The following is an 11,965-nucleotide window of genomic DNA, read 5'->3' as shown; positions in this document are numbered from 1 at the left end:
ACTTAGTTGCCTAAAGTTGTGATAAGTTGAACTCTGGTTACTCGACGCATTGGAACATCGTGCTTACTTACCTTGACGACATACCGAAGACGTTTACCCGCAGCTGCTTCGAACATTGACCTACTGGAACCGCCATCGTCTGACGTAATCGTCAAGTACGTACCCCTGCGGCGTTGTAACTGTGGATAGGGACGAAGAGGGAACAGCTGACCGTTACTGGAATATTCAACTGGAGAGTATATTTGGAAAGGCCAGAATATCCGCACAGTACAATGTAGACAACTACAAAAGTAGAAAGAATAAAATTAAAATCCTTATGAATGTGGGCTAGCATATAGCATGGATGTCAGACTTATGAGACTCTGCCTGCATTCAAGAGACATTATTCATAGCTGTGCTGCCTGTACATAGCTTGTAGATATGATGTTTAATTATTAGTAGTATCACATTGTATAATAATTGTATTCATTCAATCTCAACTCCCTATTAAAAACATAATTGCTCCAGACGACTCAATTAGACAGACAATTACATCAAAACGAAGACATAAGAGTGGGGTAGACATAATTCAAAATACTCCATAAGATGGGGCAACCTAACTATGGTAGCTCATGGGACTCATGGGACATAGGAGATATGTAGACATAATTCAAAAGACTTAATAAGATTTAGTAAATAAGTATTTTCAGCACTTCTAAAGAAATCATAACACCACAACTTCTGTCAATCCCACTACTGCAAAAACTTGAATGTTAAAACAATGTCAATGTCCGAGTTAATCCTACATTTTCACGTTATCCTACACAAGAAGCGAGAAGAAGCCGAACTTCTGTGTTAGACTAGATTTGTGATACTTTTATATGTATATTTATATTTCCGCAGCCACTTCTGAAACTGACTGTCATGACTCAAGTACATGTAGACATTTCCGAGTTAATAAAAGTCATTGTCATCACATAGACTCTTACTCCATTTGGAAGACTGTGAGGGAGGACCGATTCTCACGACCGAACCGAATCCCATAGAAGGGCCGTGAAAATCGGTCCGGCCTGAAGAAAAGCGCAAAAACTTTCCCAAACCACCTCTGAAACTGACTGTCATGACTCAAATAGACATTTTCGAGTTAATAAAAGTCATTGTCATCACATAGTTTACTCCATTTGGAAGACTGTGAGGGAGGACCGATTCTCACGACCGGACCGAATCCCATAGAAGGGCCGTGAAAATCGGTCCGGCAGTTGAGTTCAACTTCGCCAATCTGACCAGCTCCAGGCCAAACGCCCGATGGCCCGGACCTTTTCGGCGTAGCGGTTAGCGCTTGTTTTGTAATCTGGCGGCCCGGATTCGAATCCCGGACTGGGAGCCAGGAGTTTTGTTTCTACTCGACTCTCACAGTTGTCCAGAAGGAGAAGGCACTGACCAAATATGACGAGAATGGTTAGAGATTTGCACCATTGAATTGCTCTCTTCAACCAGCTGTGTATTTCCTTCATGAAATCTAACTGAAACAAAAGCTGGAACAAACAAGCGGGACCTCGAGCGAACTGTCACCTGACAAGTTTGGAAAGCTCTTGAGGCGTTTTTTCATCAAACATTGCTGTATAGCAAAGGGTACCTCACAGAACAGACGTGTCAGACGTTCTCGTATACAAGAACGGGATCCCGTCTGTATTTCCCAGTTGCCGTTATATCAGAAGAAAACTAAATCACATCCAGTATTCAGAATATGTATAGACTGGCTGGCATCTCTCTATTGTATTAATTCGCTAAAACAATTCGTCACCATGGTCTTGGGCGGCTATAGTGAGACCTTCTTTTGGTATGCAATCACTCGACACATCACATATCGGTATCAAAGGAAAATGCCGGTGTTATAACGTTGAGAGATCTTTTGTCGGCCTAACATCAGAAGGTCATTTGTTTTGCATATAGATTAATCGCCTTCGAGAGAACTGTTATACGACATAGTGTGAATGAACATCTCCCGCGAGGCATTTCTACCACCCTCTTGTTAGCCACATTTATAACAAGGAGGCTTTATCATTGATTTATAAATAGGTAACGGCGGAATTTTGATATCGCAACGTTGACCAAATACCCAACGAAAGCCGTAATGATTTCAGACATTTCACTATGCGGATTTCTCGCTCACTGCATAGGTCACAAAACAATCCAAAGAAGACATGTGGCAGGAAGAAAAATACACAACCGTTTACGCAGTGAACAGATATAGAAACATGAACTTGAGCATAAACTATGGTAGTACAAAAAAGTTAACGCTAACGTTACGTAACCAAACCTGTTTTCAAAATGGTGGATCGCTGCCCGATTCAGACCTCCGGGTCACAATCACATAACCAAGTGTCGACAAATTTAAGACTACAATAAAGTACAGTACAGGACGATACCGGTATCCACAACACGGTCCACCAATAATTTATATGGGAGCCTACCCACCTTTCCTTCTGACGAGTAGTCTTGAGATCTCTTTCCCGCCTTATGCCACCGCCCGTACCCGCCGCATCTTGCCCCGCTCCCCGAGTGTCAATACAGTAGTATGGAAGATTTCTCCGAGCTGGCGTTCTCTTCAGGGTAGGGATCGGCGGGCATCTTTATGTGTTCTTTCTTCCTCCCTGCCCCGCGCGCCACCCATCACAGGCCCAGTAGCCTTGCCACGTCCTCACTTCTCTCGATCTCTCTGTTCCCGTCTCTATCTTGGTTGAACTCCAGCCCAGCAGTACTACCAGAATGTCACGTGCGCGTTCAAATACGGGTGACAGCCATATACTTGTTAAAATGATCAACTTCATTCTGTTTCCCAGCCCTCTGTACTCTACGCTGTACTTTACTCTGTAAACATCCACGTCGATCCTCTCTCGCGTCGTGTCCTGTCTTGCCTGCCACGTCACACGGCCAGACGAACCCGACCCCTGTCCATATGGTTATAATTACAGCGGCGACCTGGTCCTCACGATGTTATCTCGTGACACACGGTGGTACGGTTGCTATGCTTTTGTCCGCGTTGTCAGGGGAATTTGCCCCGCCCAAGGCACGGCGGGGTGCCGACCGCGGCCCTGTATTCATGTCTACACACTGATACACATTGCTGAATATTTGTCAAGATAACGCATTGATGGTGGTCATGTCAAGAAACAGCAAAAATCACTTACAGAGAGGATACGTAGATTTTTCAAATTCATACAAGTATAAAAGTGACCCTTATACACTGCTTTCAAAATACCCTATTAAATCAGACGAACGTAAGAAAGGTTAAAAAGCAGATAACTCGTTTCCTAACTGAGTGATACATCAATTTATTGTCGATACAAGAAAGGAAGACATACACACAGAGCAAATAATTGGTCTTTAGTATACATCTTCTTGAACGGGGCGTTAAGTTTTTCCCGCCTTTTGACCGGGCCAACAGCGACATTGTAGTAGAAAGACCTTTTCGGCCTATGGGTTAACGCTTGTTTTGTAATCTGGCGGCCGGGATTCGAATCCCGGGAGCCAGGAGTTTTGTTTCTACTCAACTCTCACAGTTGTCCAGAAGGCCGGTGTCATAACGTTGAGAGATCTTTTGTCGGCCTACTAAACATCAGAAGGCCATTTGTTTTGCATATAGATTAATCGCCTTCGAGAGAACTGTTATACGACATGGTGTGAATGAATACCTCCCGCGAGGCATTCTATCACCCTCTTGTAAGGCCACATTTGTAACAATGAGGTTTTATCCTTGATTGTATAAATAGGTAACGGCGGAATTTTGATATCGCAACGTTGACCAAACACCCAACGAAAGCAGTAATGATTTCAGACTTCAACCCCCGTACACGCCCGACAACACGTAGAAACTAAGTTTTCTATGCTGATCATGGGTAAAAGGGTGTCTAGTCACTGCCACGGTTTTAATAATAGCGCAGCAGATATTACATAGGTGGGGAGTTGCATGGATTTATGATCCCAAAATGAGGAGTTTTTGATGCCCCAAATTTATAAAGAAAACACAAACAATCTGCAAGAAGTGAATGAGTGGGCTTTCGCATATACATTTTATAGTTAGGTTGACTTGATCTTTGTTACTAGTACTTGTACGAGTCACGATTACCACCTTGAGTGTTTTACTTGCTCAGCTAGTGACATTCACATTTGGGGAGAATAACGACAATACGAATGAAGATTCGCAGATCTATGACAACCGGAAAAAATGGCGTCGGTTGTAAGTCAAGGATCCCGGGCTGCAAACAACAACAACACTCTCTTGAACCCCTCCTTCACCAACTAAATTACTTCTGTGTGTTTTAGTAAAATTCAAATCGTTTGTGTAATGTATCATTTTCAAGCAGAAGGACACCAAAAGTTTACCACGTATTAAAAGCCGATATATTTTCCTTTTTTCAACACATTGATTCAAACATCGCCAGGCGTCGGTTTGTAAACAAACTGGAGGGCCGGCCGACCGATCTAATCCAGCTCCCTCGTCAATTCCCCCTTCTTCCCCAGACTTTGCTTTACATTGTGTGCTTCATTACAAGTTGCGTTTTTATTTACATAGATGTGGCTTTTTTTTTTCAATTTCAATTTTCCTATCAAGGACGCCAGAGCTAGTCGAACACATGCCGACGCATCAAACAGCGGCTTGTGCAGAGTTTGTTACCGGTCGTATTGAATCAGGAACTGTAGTTCATTAGAATAGAGAAATACATAGGTGTAATGAGTTATTGGAAAGAATACCTTATTAAATCGGAAAGCGAGGGTTGATATTTCCGAGGCGTTGTCGATTATTGATAGAACAGGACAGGGCCAGAGTCAAGTTCTCAATCAAGGGCGGAAATATGTAGCAAGGCGGTCAGTGTTGACGTTGCTTTCATGGATGTGTTTTGAAAACAAATTATATATAGAAAGTCGACTTCATCGACGAACTATCCGTACTATGCCGGTTAAATTTGTGTGTGTCTAGCGCAGATATAATGTACGTAGGAAAGAACGGAAATGGCGACGGGTTCCGCGCGTCACCGGCCCCGCGCGGGGAATGCCCCGGGGGAATGTCGGAAACTGATATTTCCTTGCACCTTAGCTTCGGTATTTTATAAATATTGGTGACAGAATAGACGAGAATATAGCAAAGAAGGGACTGAGAGGGCTGTGTCAGTATTAAAGATGCGTCATCGTAGGAATGAAAGCTTGGGTATTGTTTACTGTGCAAACAGGGGAACAATTGGGGCGGAGACAGGCGTGCATTTGAAAGGGTAAGTTCGCGGGAAAAATTCAGCTCGTCTAGGTGAAACAAAAACATTTCAAGTTTCCGCCCTCAAAGGTGAGAACCAATCAGCTACCGTTTCCATTAGTGAAATGGATGATTGACATTGATTGACATGGCTTTCAAGATAGGATTTTCAGGGCCTTTTTAGACCATCGTGACACATATTCTCCAAGCAGAGGTTTGGTCCGGCGGAGATAGTATCATGGTAGTAGTCGGAATTTGTATTATTTAGATATCTCTTTTGGAGTGAGGGAGTCCCAACAAAGCTTTGCACTGAATACAGAACCCAAGCGTAATACGTTAAAACGTAACTTTGTCCATTAAAGGTTATGTGTTCGGTGCCGTTTATCTCCATGTGTGTCTGTTTGTAGCCTGCATAACTCGCAAAGTATGGATTCTGATGAATCTTGAATGTGTGTAGGGTCGTGAACATAAAAGTCAAGTTCTAAAATGGTTCCGCCTATCGGTTTTCTAGCGTACTGCAGTGAACTTTCGGTTTTGATATCTAGTGTTCTGGCCAAGTCTAAGATAGGTCTTGTAACTTAAGAAAAAATATGTAGGTGTGTACAGGTGAACATAAGGTGGGAAAAGTTTAAACTATGAAAATCTTATCTTAGTATGAAAATCTTATCTGATAGCAAAGAAGGCTGTTGTAGCGTTACCTCAAAAATTAGATGTGACGTACCCTGCTGATTTGAATGATTTATGTTTAATAATTTTCGCTTTAGTTTGCTTCGTGATGCCTCAAATATGAAATTTCCATCATTTACTACTATAGAATTATAGTATCCTGTCATTGATTATGCAAAAGAGGTATCTATTTGCATAATTGATACCCAAAGAATTTCGGTCTTTCTCAGTTACATATGTGAGAAGTTAGATGGAATGTAGGGATTTATAACATTTTGCCATTACTTATGCAAATTAGACATTACAAAACCTAAAAAGCATGACGATCCATCAAAACGTTCTTGATTTATTCTCTTCTAAACTTTGAAACGATTTCCGAAAATAAAGGCGCTAGGGGATCCAAACTTACAGCACTAACTCTCTGCCCCAAGAGATACCCACCTTTAAAAAATCAAGACCGTGAAATGTCAGGAAACAGGAAATATAAAAACAGTAGTTCCGCTGCAGTACCTTAGGGAGTAGATTGGGGATCCATTATCGAACTTGACCTTCGATTTCCCTGACTACCAAATACCATTAAAGATCCATCCAAGACTTAATCAAGTTATACTGTTCACAGACACACACACAAATATTTGTATGGAGTATAGGGGGTTATGGATAGAGGGGTTGTCACCTGACGGCTAAACACGCCCAAATATAACATTTTGGCAAAGGTAAATATAGATTTTCAGAATTTACTCAGAATGAGGCAAGCTTAACTTTTTTTGCAGAGTTGATAAAATGTTTGCGAGGCTTCTCCCAAGATGGAATCATTGCATGGAAATGTGTGCGTGCAAGACTGTGTTGTGAGCATGGCTACCTAATAAACATCCTTTTCATATAGAGACTCACAAATCCATTAGACCCAGCGTCGCCAGGGTGTTTTTAACACCATTCTTGTTTTTTTTACAAAGAGTTAGTACTTACAGTCGTGTCGCTACTTAAAAAAGTACTTTAGAGTCGACGGCTTAGGCACTCGGTTTCCAGTGCGGAATATTTGTCAGCACTGGATTTGCAGAGCTGAAACGTCCTCAGCACTGGAAATCCAGTGCTAATTGTAGTCTCAGCACTCGGTTTCCAGTGCTGACAGGAGGGCTTCCAGTGCTGAAGCTGCCTCAACACTGGATTTCCAGTGCTGACGCCGGCTCAGCACTGGAACACCAGTGCTGACGACCACTTCAGCACTGGTGTTCCAGTGCTGACAGAGGAGACCGTTACTTTTGTATATTTGCCACACAGACAGACAGACAGACAGACAGACAGACAGACACACCAAAAACTATATCAAAATACTAAAGCCTCACGTGCGTCTGGAAGGTGCTGGCGTAGGTGTGACTTCCAGGTGCGACTGCAGTACCGACCAATTCCGGCCGGGGCGGTTCGTTCTGGTCATGTACTTGGAATACGAGGCCATACTCGAGATATCCAGTTAGTGGGTTCTCTGTGTATTCGTCCTGCATGGATTAATGAAACAAACGCAAGGGATGTCATTGACATGAGGAGGGGGGGGGAGGTGCAAAGAAGCATTCTTTGGATTCAGACTCAACCGATTTTGCACAAGCCATTAATTGCCATCGATCGAAACATCATCTAACGTTAAGTAGAATTTTCCAACGTAACGAAGTGTGACAATTTTTCTCATCTCTTTCATGCTAGCAGTTCTGATTGAAGACCGAAAATAATACCGCAGTTGTCATGGAGGTAGAAACGGAACATTGTTATGTACCGTAAGTATGTCCAGAGTCATCTTGAGACCGTTGCCGGCCCCCGGTGTTGTCTGTTTTAAGGGACTGTTTTTGTCCCCGTTGAATGTCCAGCAGTTTCCGTAAGTCGTGAACACGTGGGTGAAGTTCTGAATTGGAAACAAACAAATGATACTACCATCACAATCTATCCAAAATTGACATGAAGATTCTTCTATAGCTTACCGTGTTCCCTCTCGTCGATGAGATTGACAGGTGTCATGTCAGTAAAGAACGAAAATCGTAAATTAATAGTCGACGTTTGAAACTTTGAATTCAACATGTTGGAAAAACAAACAGACAGGCCAAATATAAAAATAATATCTCTCCTTGAAATACTAGTAGTGGCTTATTCCATTGACCCCATGCCAAATACGACAGAAAACACACCAGAGGAGTCCGATGGCCGAGGAGTACAGTTTGCCAACTTAAACCCCTCTGGCGTGTTTTCTGTCAAATTTGCCAAATTTCTACTATTTTTCCAGTGACACGTGCAGCCTGAGACTACATACCGAAAACCGTACACGGAGTCAAAGATACCAGAGGTGTCCCCACAAATATTGGTATTTCGTACCTCCGCGTAACATGGCCTCCCGCGCCAAAAACACTCTAAAAGCGTGCTGTTGTCCAGCACGAACCCATTCCGCCGGGTGTAGCCGGCATAGTCCCCCAGAAGCTCCGCCGACGCCCCGAAGGAATCCCAGTCCACACCGTTCAGGTAGGCGTTAAGAGCCTCCGGATCGCCCACCAAGGTTGGGATGTAGAACGCGGCTCCCAGGTATAACTGGTCGTTTATTGAAACGCCCGAAGCACGGATTCTAAAACCAAAACAAATCAGAAAAGAAGCACACATTCATTAGTTATCCTCGATCAATTGACCCACAACATCTGTTACGTCACGTGGCGTGGCGGATTTAAGTGCGTCAGTACTCCAGAAGAAGGCAAAAATTCCGGGTGCAGCTCCAGAATTAGAAATCGCGTGAAAGGGACAAGTATTCCAAAGCCGCAACTACTTCAAGCAAAGCGTAGAAACTGCAGAAATACCACCGACATGTAGGTACCACTCATTCATTCATTGTTCTGCGTATCTTATTGGTCGTTTTTATTTTCTAACGTCTCTGAAGAAAACATCCAAGCTGATGTCTAACATACCTGTTAAAGTTACAGATAGTGACCGCCGGAAAATTCAGCTCGCTCTCCAGCTGCACGTCTATCTCTGTGCCAGTACGGTACGCGAAATAGTTTTGGAACCTGTGCTTATAAGAGAAATACATGTCAAATCCTGAATCAATGGATGTTTTCATAACTATGTGAAATGAGAATGAAGGGACATAAGGTACTAATATTACGAGGGGCGTGCAATAAGTAATGGTCCTGACCCACTTCCAGTTGTCTGATCTAAATGAAATTTTGTATGTGTAATAATTCATATCTCTATGGGTTATGTTGCAAAAGACAGCTCTGAACTAATTGTGGTTTCTGATTTACTGGTGTTTGAACTTAGTCAGGTGCGAAATGGACCAGGTGTGAAATGGAACCAGTTGAGTGTCGCGCAGTGATCCGGTTTTTGTATTTGAAAGGACGCACACCAAAGAAGACTTTTGATGAAATAAATGAAACTTATGGTGATGATGCCCCATCATATGACCTTGTAAAACGCTGGCATCCTGAATTCAAAGGTGGCTGGAAGTCTGTGGAAACAGCTCCCAGACCTGGTCGTCCCTCTTGTGCCATTGATGAGGCATCAGTTGGAGGACCAACCTGGGGTGTCCTACAAAATCGGTGTCCAGAGCTGCATCAAACGATGGGAGAAATGCATAACTCTGGGTGATTCCTATGAAGAGAAAGACTAATAACTGTGCCAAGTTTCATTAATCTCCTGCTATGGGAAATGGGTCAGGACCATTACTAATTGCACGCCCCTCGTATCTTGAGTGCCATGCGGCCTCACCACTGCTCTCGTTCAGTTCGCCAAGCACATCGGGCTTCTCCTTGAATCCGTATCTCCATTTTTGACCTCTGTCTAGATCTGTCTTAACAAAACCACACGTTTTCTCTATAAATACAATATTTCTCATGATGCACAGTACGTTTTTCATAGTCTTTACCAGACTGACTGCGCTGGCTGTTATAGGGAGAATAATTTGCTAGGGGAATTTTGCAAATTTGGCCGGCCGGAGAGGAAACAGTAATCTAGCGAGGACTGACCCCCCTGGCCAATTTTCCGACTTTTTTGCCGAATTCTACTATCCCAGTACCCCTGTAGGACGGCCTGGTGGAGGCTACGTTTTCTCACCTGTCGGAAACTTGCCACGTGCACAGGCCAAACGCAGCTAAAAAGACCAGAGTCCACATCGTCATGTGCGGTCTGTTTTTGGCATTGGCGATCCGAGACGCGCCATGGCACGTGGTGGAGTTGGCAAACTCGTGGTCCAGAGCATCCTGTGGAGATTTTTGTTTGCCATCCATGTTTTTTTTTTATTGTGTATGGGGTCTTCTGAAATGGTGGGTGTTGATGATCTCCAAGCTGATAATCGTGGTGGTCTCTGACCGGTTCTCAGGAATTGATCCCTAGTTGGATAGCCGACTGTAAGAAAACAGGTCGACAAATAAGAATAAGGCCACAATCTTCCCATGACGTACCTCCTCATAGAGCAAAGGTTGAAGTAAAGATCGACACCTTTTTGCCCCCTCATAATGAATGGATGAATGAATGAATATTTTAAAGGTGGATCATGGGGGCTTATGTTGAGAAATCCCAGGCAAGCAAAATTATCATCATCGTCGGCTTATGCCTTATGATCTTCTCAATGAACCCAGAATTCCTCCACTCCAACTGTAATCCGTAAAGACGCTTTCATGTTCAACATTCAACATACTGCAGAAGAACAGTTACTCTTATGTGTATGGTGTGATTGTTAATGTGTGATGCAGCATAACTGTACAAACATGGCGGCTTTAGATATATTTTACACTACAGTGTTGCCGACAGTCCGTTGACATGGGACTGAATAAGGATAAGGTAAGTGTGTGTACTATGACGGTAATGCAGGTAATATATTACAAATGGACCGAGTTTTACCCTGCCCATATGTTTAAACATCCTAATGAAATGCCCTGTTTGATTGTACTAGCCATGCCCATGTAATACTAGTTCGGGTGACGGAATCTTTTCCTCAAGGTTCATGTTTATGTTATGTTCTTCTCCGTGTAATTTTACATTCAAACGTGTTCTCTAGAACTAGTACTAGACCAGAGACAGACATACGTGAATAATAGTTTCATCGGGTTGTTAAATGACTGGATACGTTCTTTATACAGTAAGTATTGTACTTGGAAAGGTAACAGACGGCCAACGAAACGTACAGGTTGTTTGCAAGGAATGTTGTTATCCAGTGGCATTGCATTGCATATTCCAGTAAATGTGCCCATAGAAATTAAACAGGATTACGTCAAAGCAGGTATGATTGGCATTTACGTACAACTGACCAACAAGTCAACACGAACAGATTCAATGACTAGAACTCGTCTACATGAGCGACTTGAAGAACCTTGTTTTACTCTAAACCGTACGAGAGGGTGTGACGGGGAAACGAACGCTAGAGCAAACTAAAGGTGAACAAGACAGATAAATACATGTAACTTACCAACCTTTGGTAGAATTCTAGGTTAAGGAGCCTCTAAAGGCGGACCCAGTAGTTGTGTCAATCCTGCTCTGACATACATACTGCTGTATGTGCAGCGTCCACGAGGTCACGCCAAAACATACCCTGCCCATTTAAATAGTGGGTTGGGCAGTATTGTGTTCTTTGTTTACTTTTCACCATTAAGCTTCGCAAGTAAGCAAGGCGTGTTGCTAGTTACGTGGGACTGGTGATACGTCATGTGTGAAAGGTACTTGAAAGGAGTGTCATGCTATGCTTCACAAGGTCTAAGGGGGGCCATTTGTTAAGTGTTACGCGTACTATAGTATTTGTCCGACTGAAAATTACTAGGGATTTCAGAAAAGGCCTTCACTTGTCCGCTGAAACTAGATAGAATTTCCACTTTCACTATTCAAAGGGCGTTTGACAAAAGGACGTCTTTAATATTTCAGGAATTCTTATCTTACAACAGTGTTTCATACCTGATATGTAGATGAAGATAACAGTGGCTACATAAATCTTTAAATGGTCATACGTTTCAGGTAGCGTCCACTACCTTACGTTAGTATGTCATACTTGCCCTCCTTTAAAACAGAAACAGTTGTACTTAATTTTTCTAACACGATGAACAGAATACTTGAAGA

General features: G+C 42.9%; 1 protein-coding gene and 1 long non-coding RNA gene across 2 annotated transcripts in view; both read right to left on the bottom strand.

The window, feature by feature from the left end:
* Window positions 1–2,822, bottom strand: part of LOC118419163 — a 3,944-nt gene extending 1,122 nt beyond the window's left edge. Inside the window, exons 1-2 of the long non-coding RNA XR_004831601.1 lie at window positions 2,458–2,822; window positions 72–179 (exon numbers count right to left, since the gene is read on the bottom strand). This is a non-coding gene — a long non-coding RNA (uncharacterized LOC118419163). The remainder of the gene's footprint in view (window positions 1–71; window positions 180–2,457) is intronic.
* Window positions 1–11,574, bottom strand: part of LOC118419162 (acid-sensing ion channel 5-like) — an 18,014-nt gene extending 6,440 nt beyond the window's left edge. The window contains exons 1-6 of the mRNA XM_035825479.1: window positions 11,329–11,574; window positions 9,974–10,264; window positions 8,830–8,928; window positions 8,252–8,495; window positions 7,662–7,787; window positions 7,240–7,389 (exon numbers count right to left, since the gene is read on the bottom strand). Of these exons, the coding sequence (XP_035681372.1) occupies window positions 7,240–7,389; window positions 7,662–7,787; window positions 8,252–8,495; window positions 8,830–8,928; window positions 9,974–10,146 (792 nt within the window). The 5' untranslated portion in view covers window positions 10,147–10,264; window positions 11,329–11,574. The remainder of the gene's footprint in view (window positions 1–7,239; window positions 7,390–7,661; window positions 7,788–8,251; window positions 8,496–8,829; window positions 8,929–9,973; window positions 10,265–11,328) is intronic.
* Between the last annotated feature and the right edge of the window lie 391 nt (window positions 11,575–11,965).

The sequence above is a fragment of the Branchiostoma floridae genome, chromosome 7, assembly GCF_000003815.2.
Source record: "Branchiostoma floridae strain S238N-H82 chromosome 7, Bfl_VNyyK, whole genome shotgun sequence".
In the NCBI taxonomy this organism is placed as follows: Eukaryota; Metazoa; Chordata; class Leptocardii; order Amphioxiformes; family Branchiostomatidae; genus Branchiostoma; species Branchiostoma floridae.
Note: the sequence above shows the minus strand (reverse complement) of the source record. Positions and strands in the feature narration are given on the sequence as shown.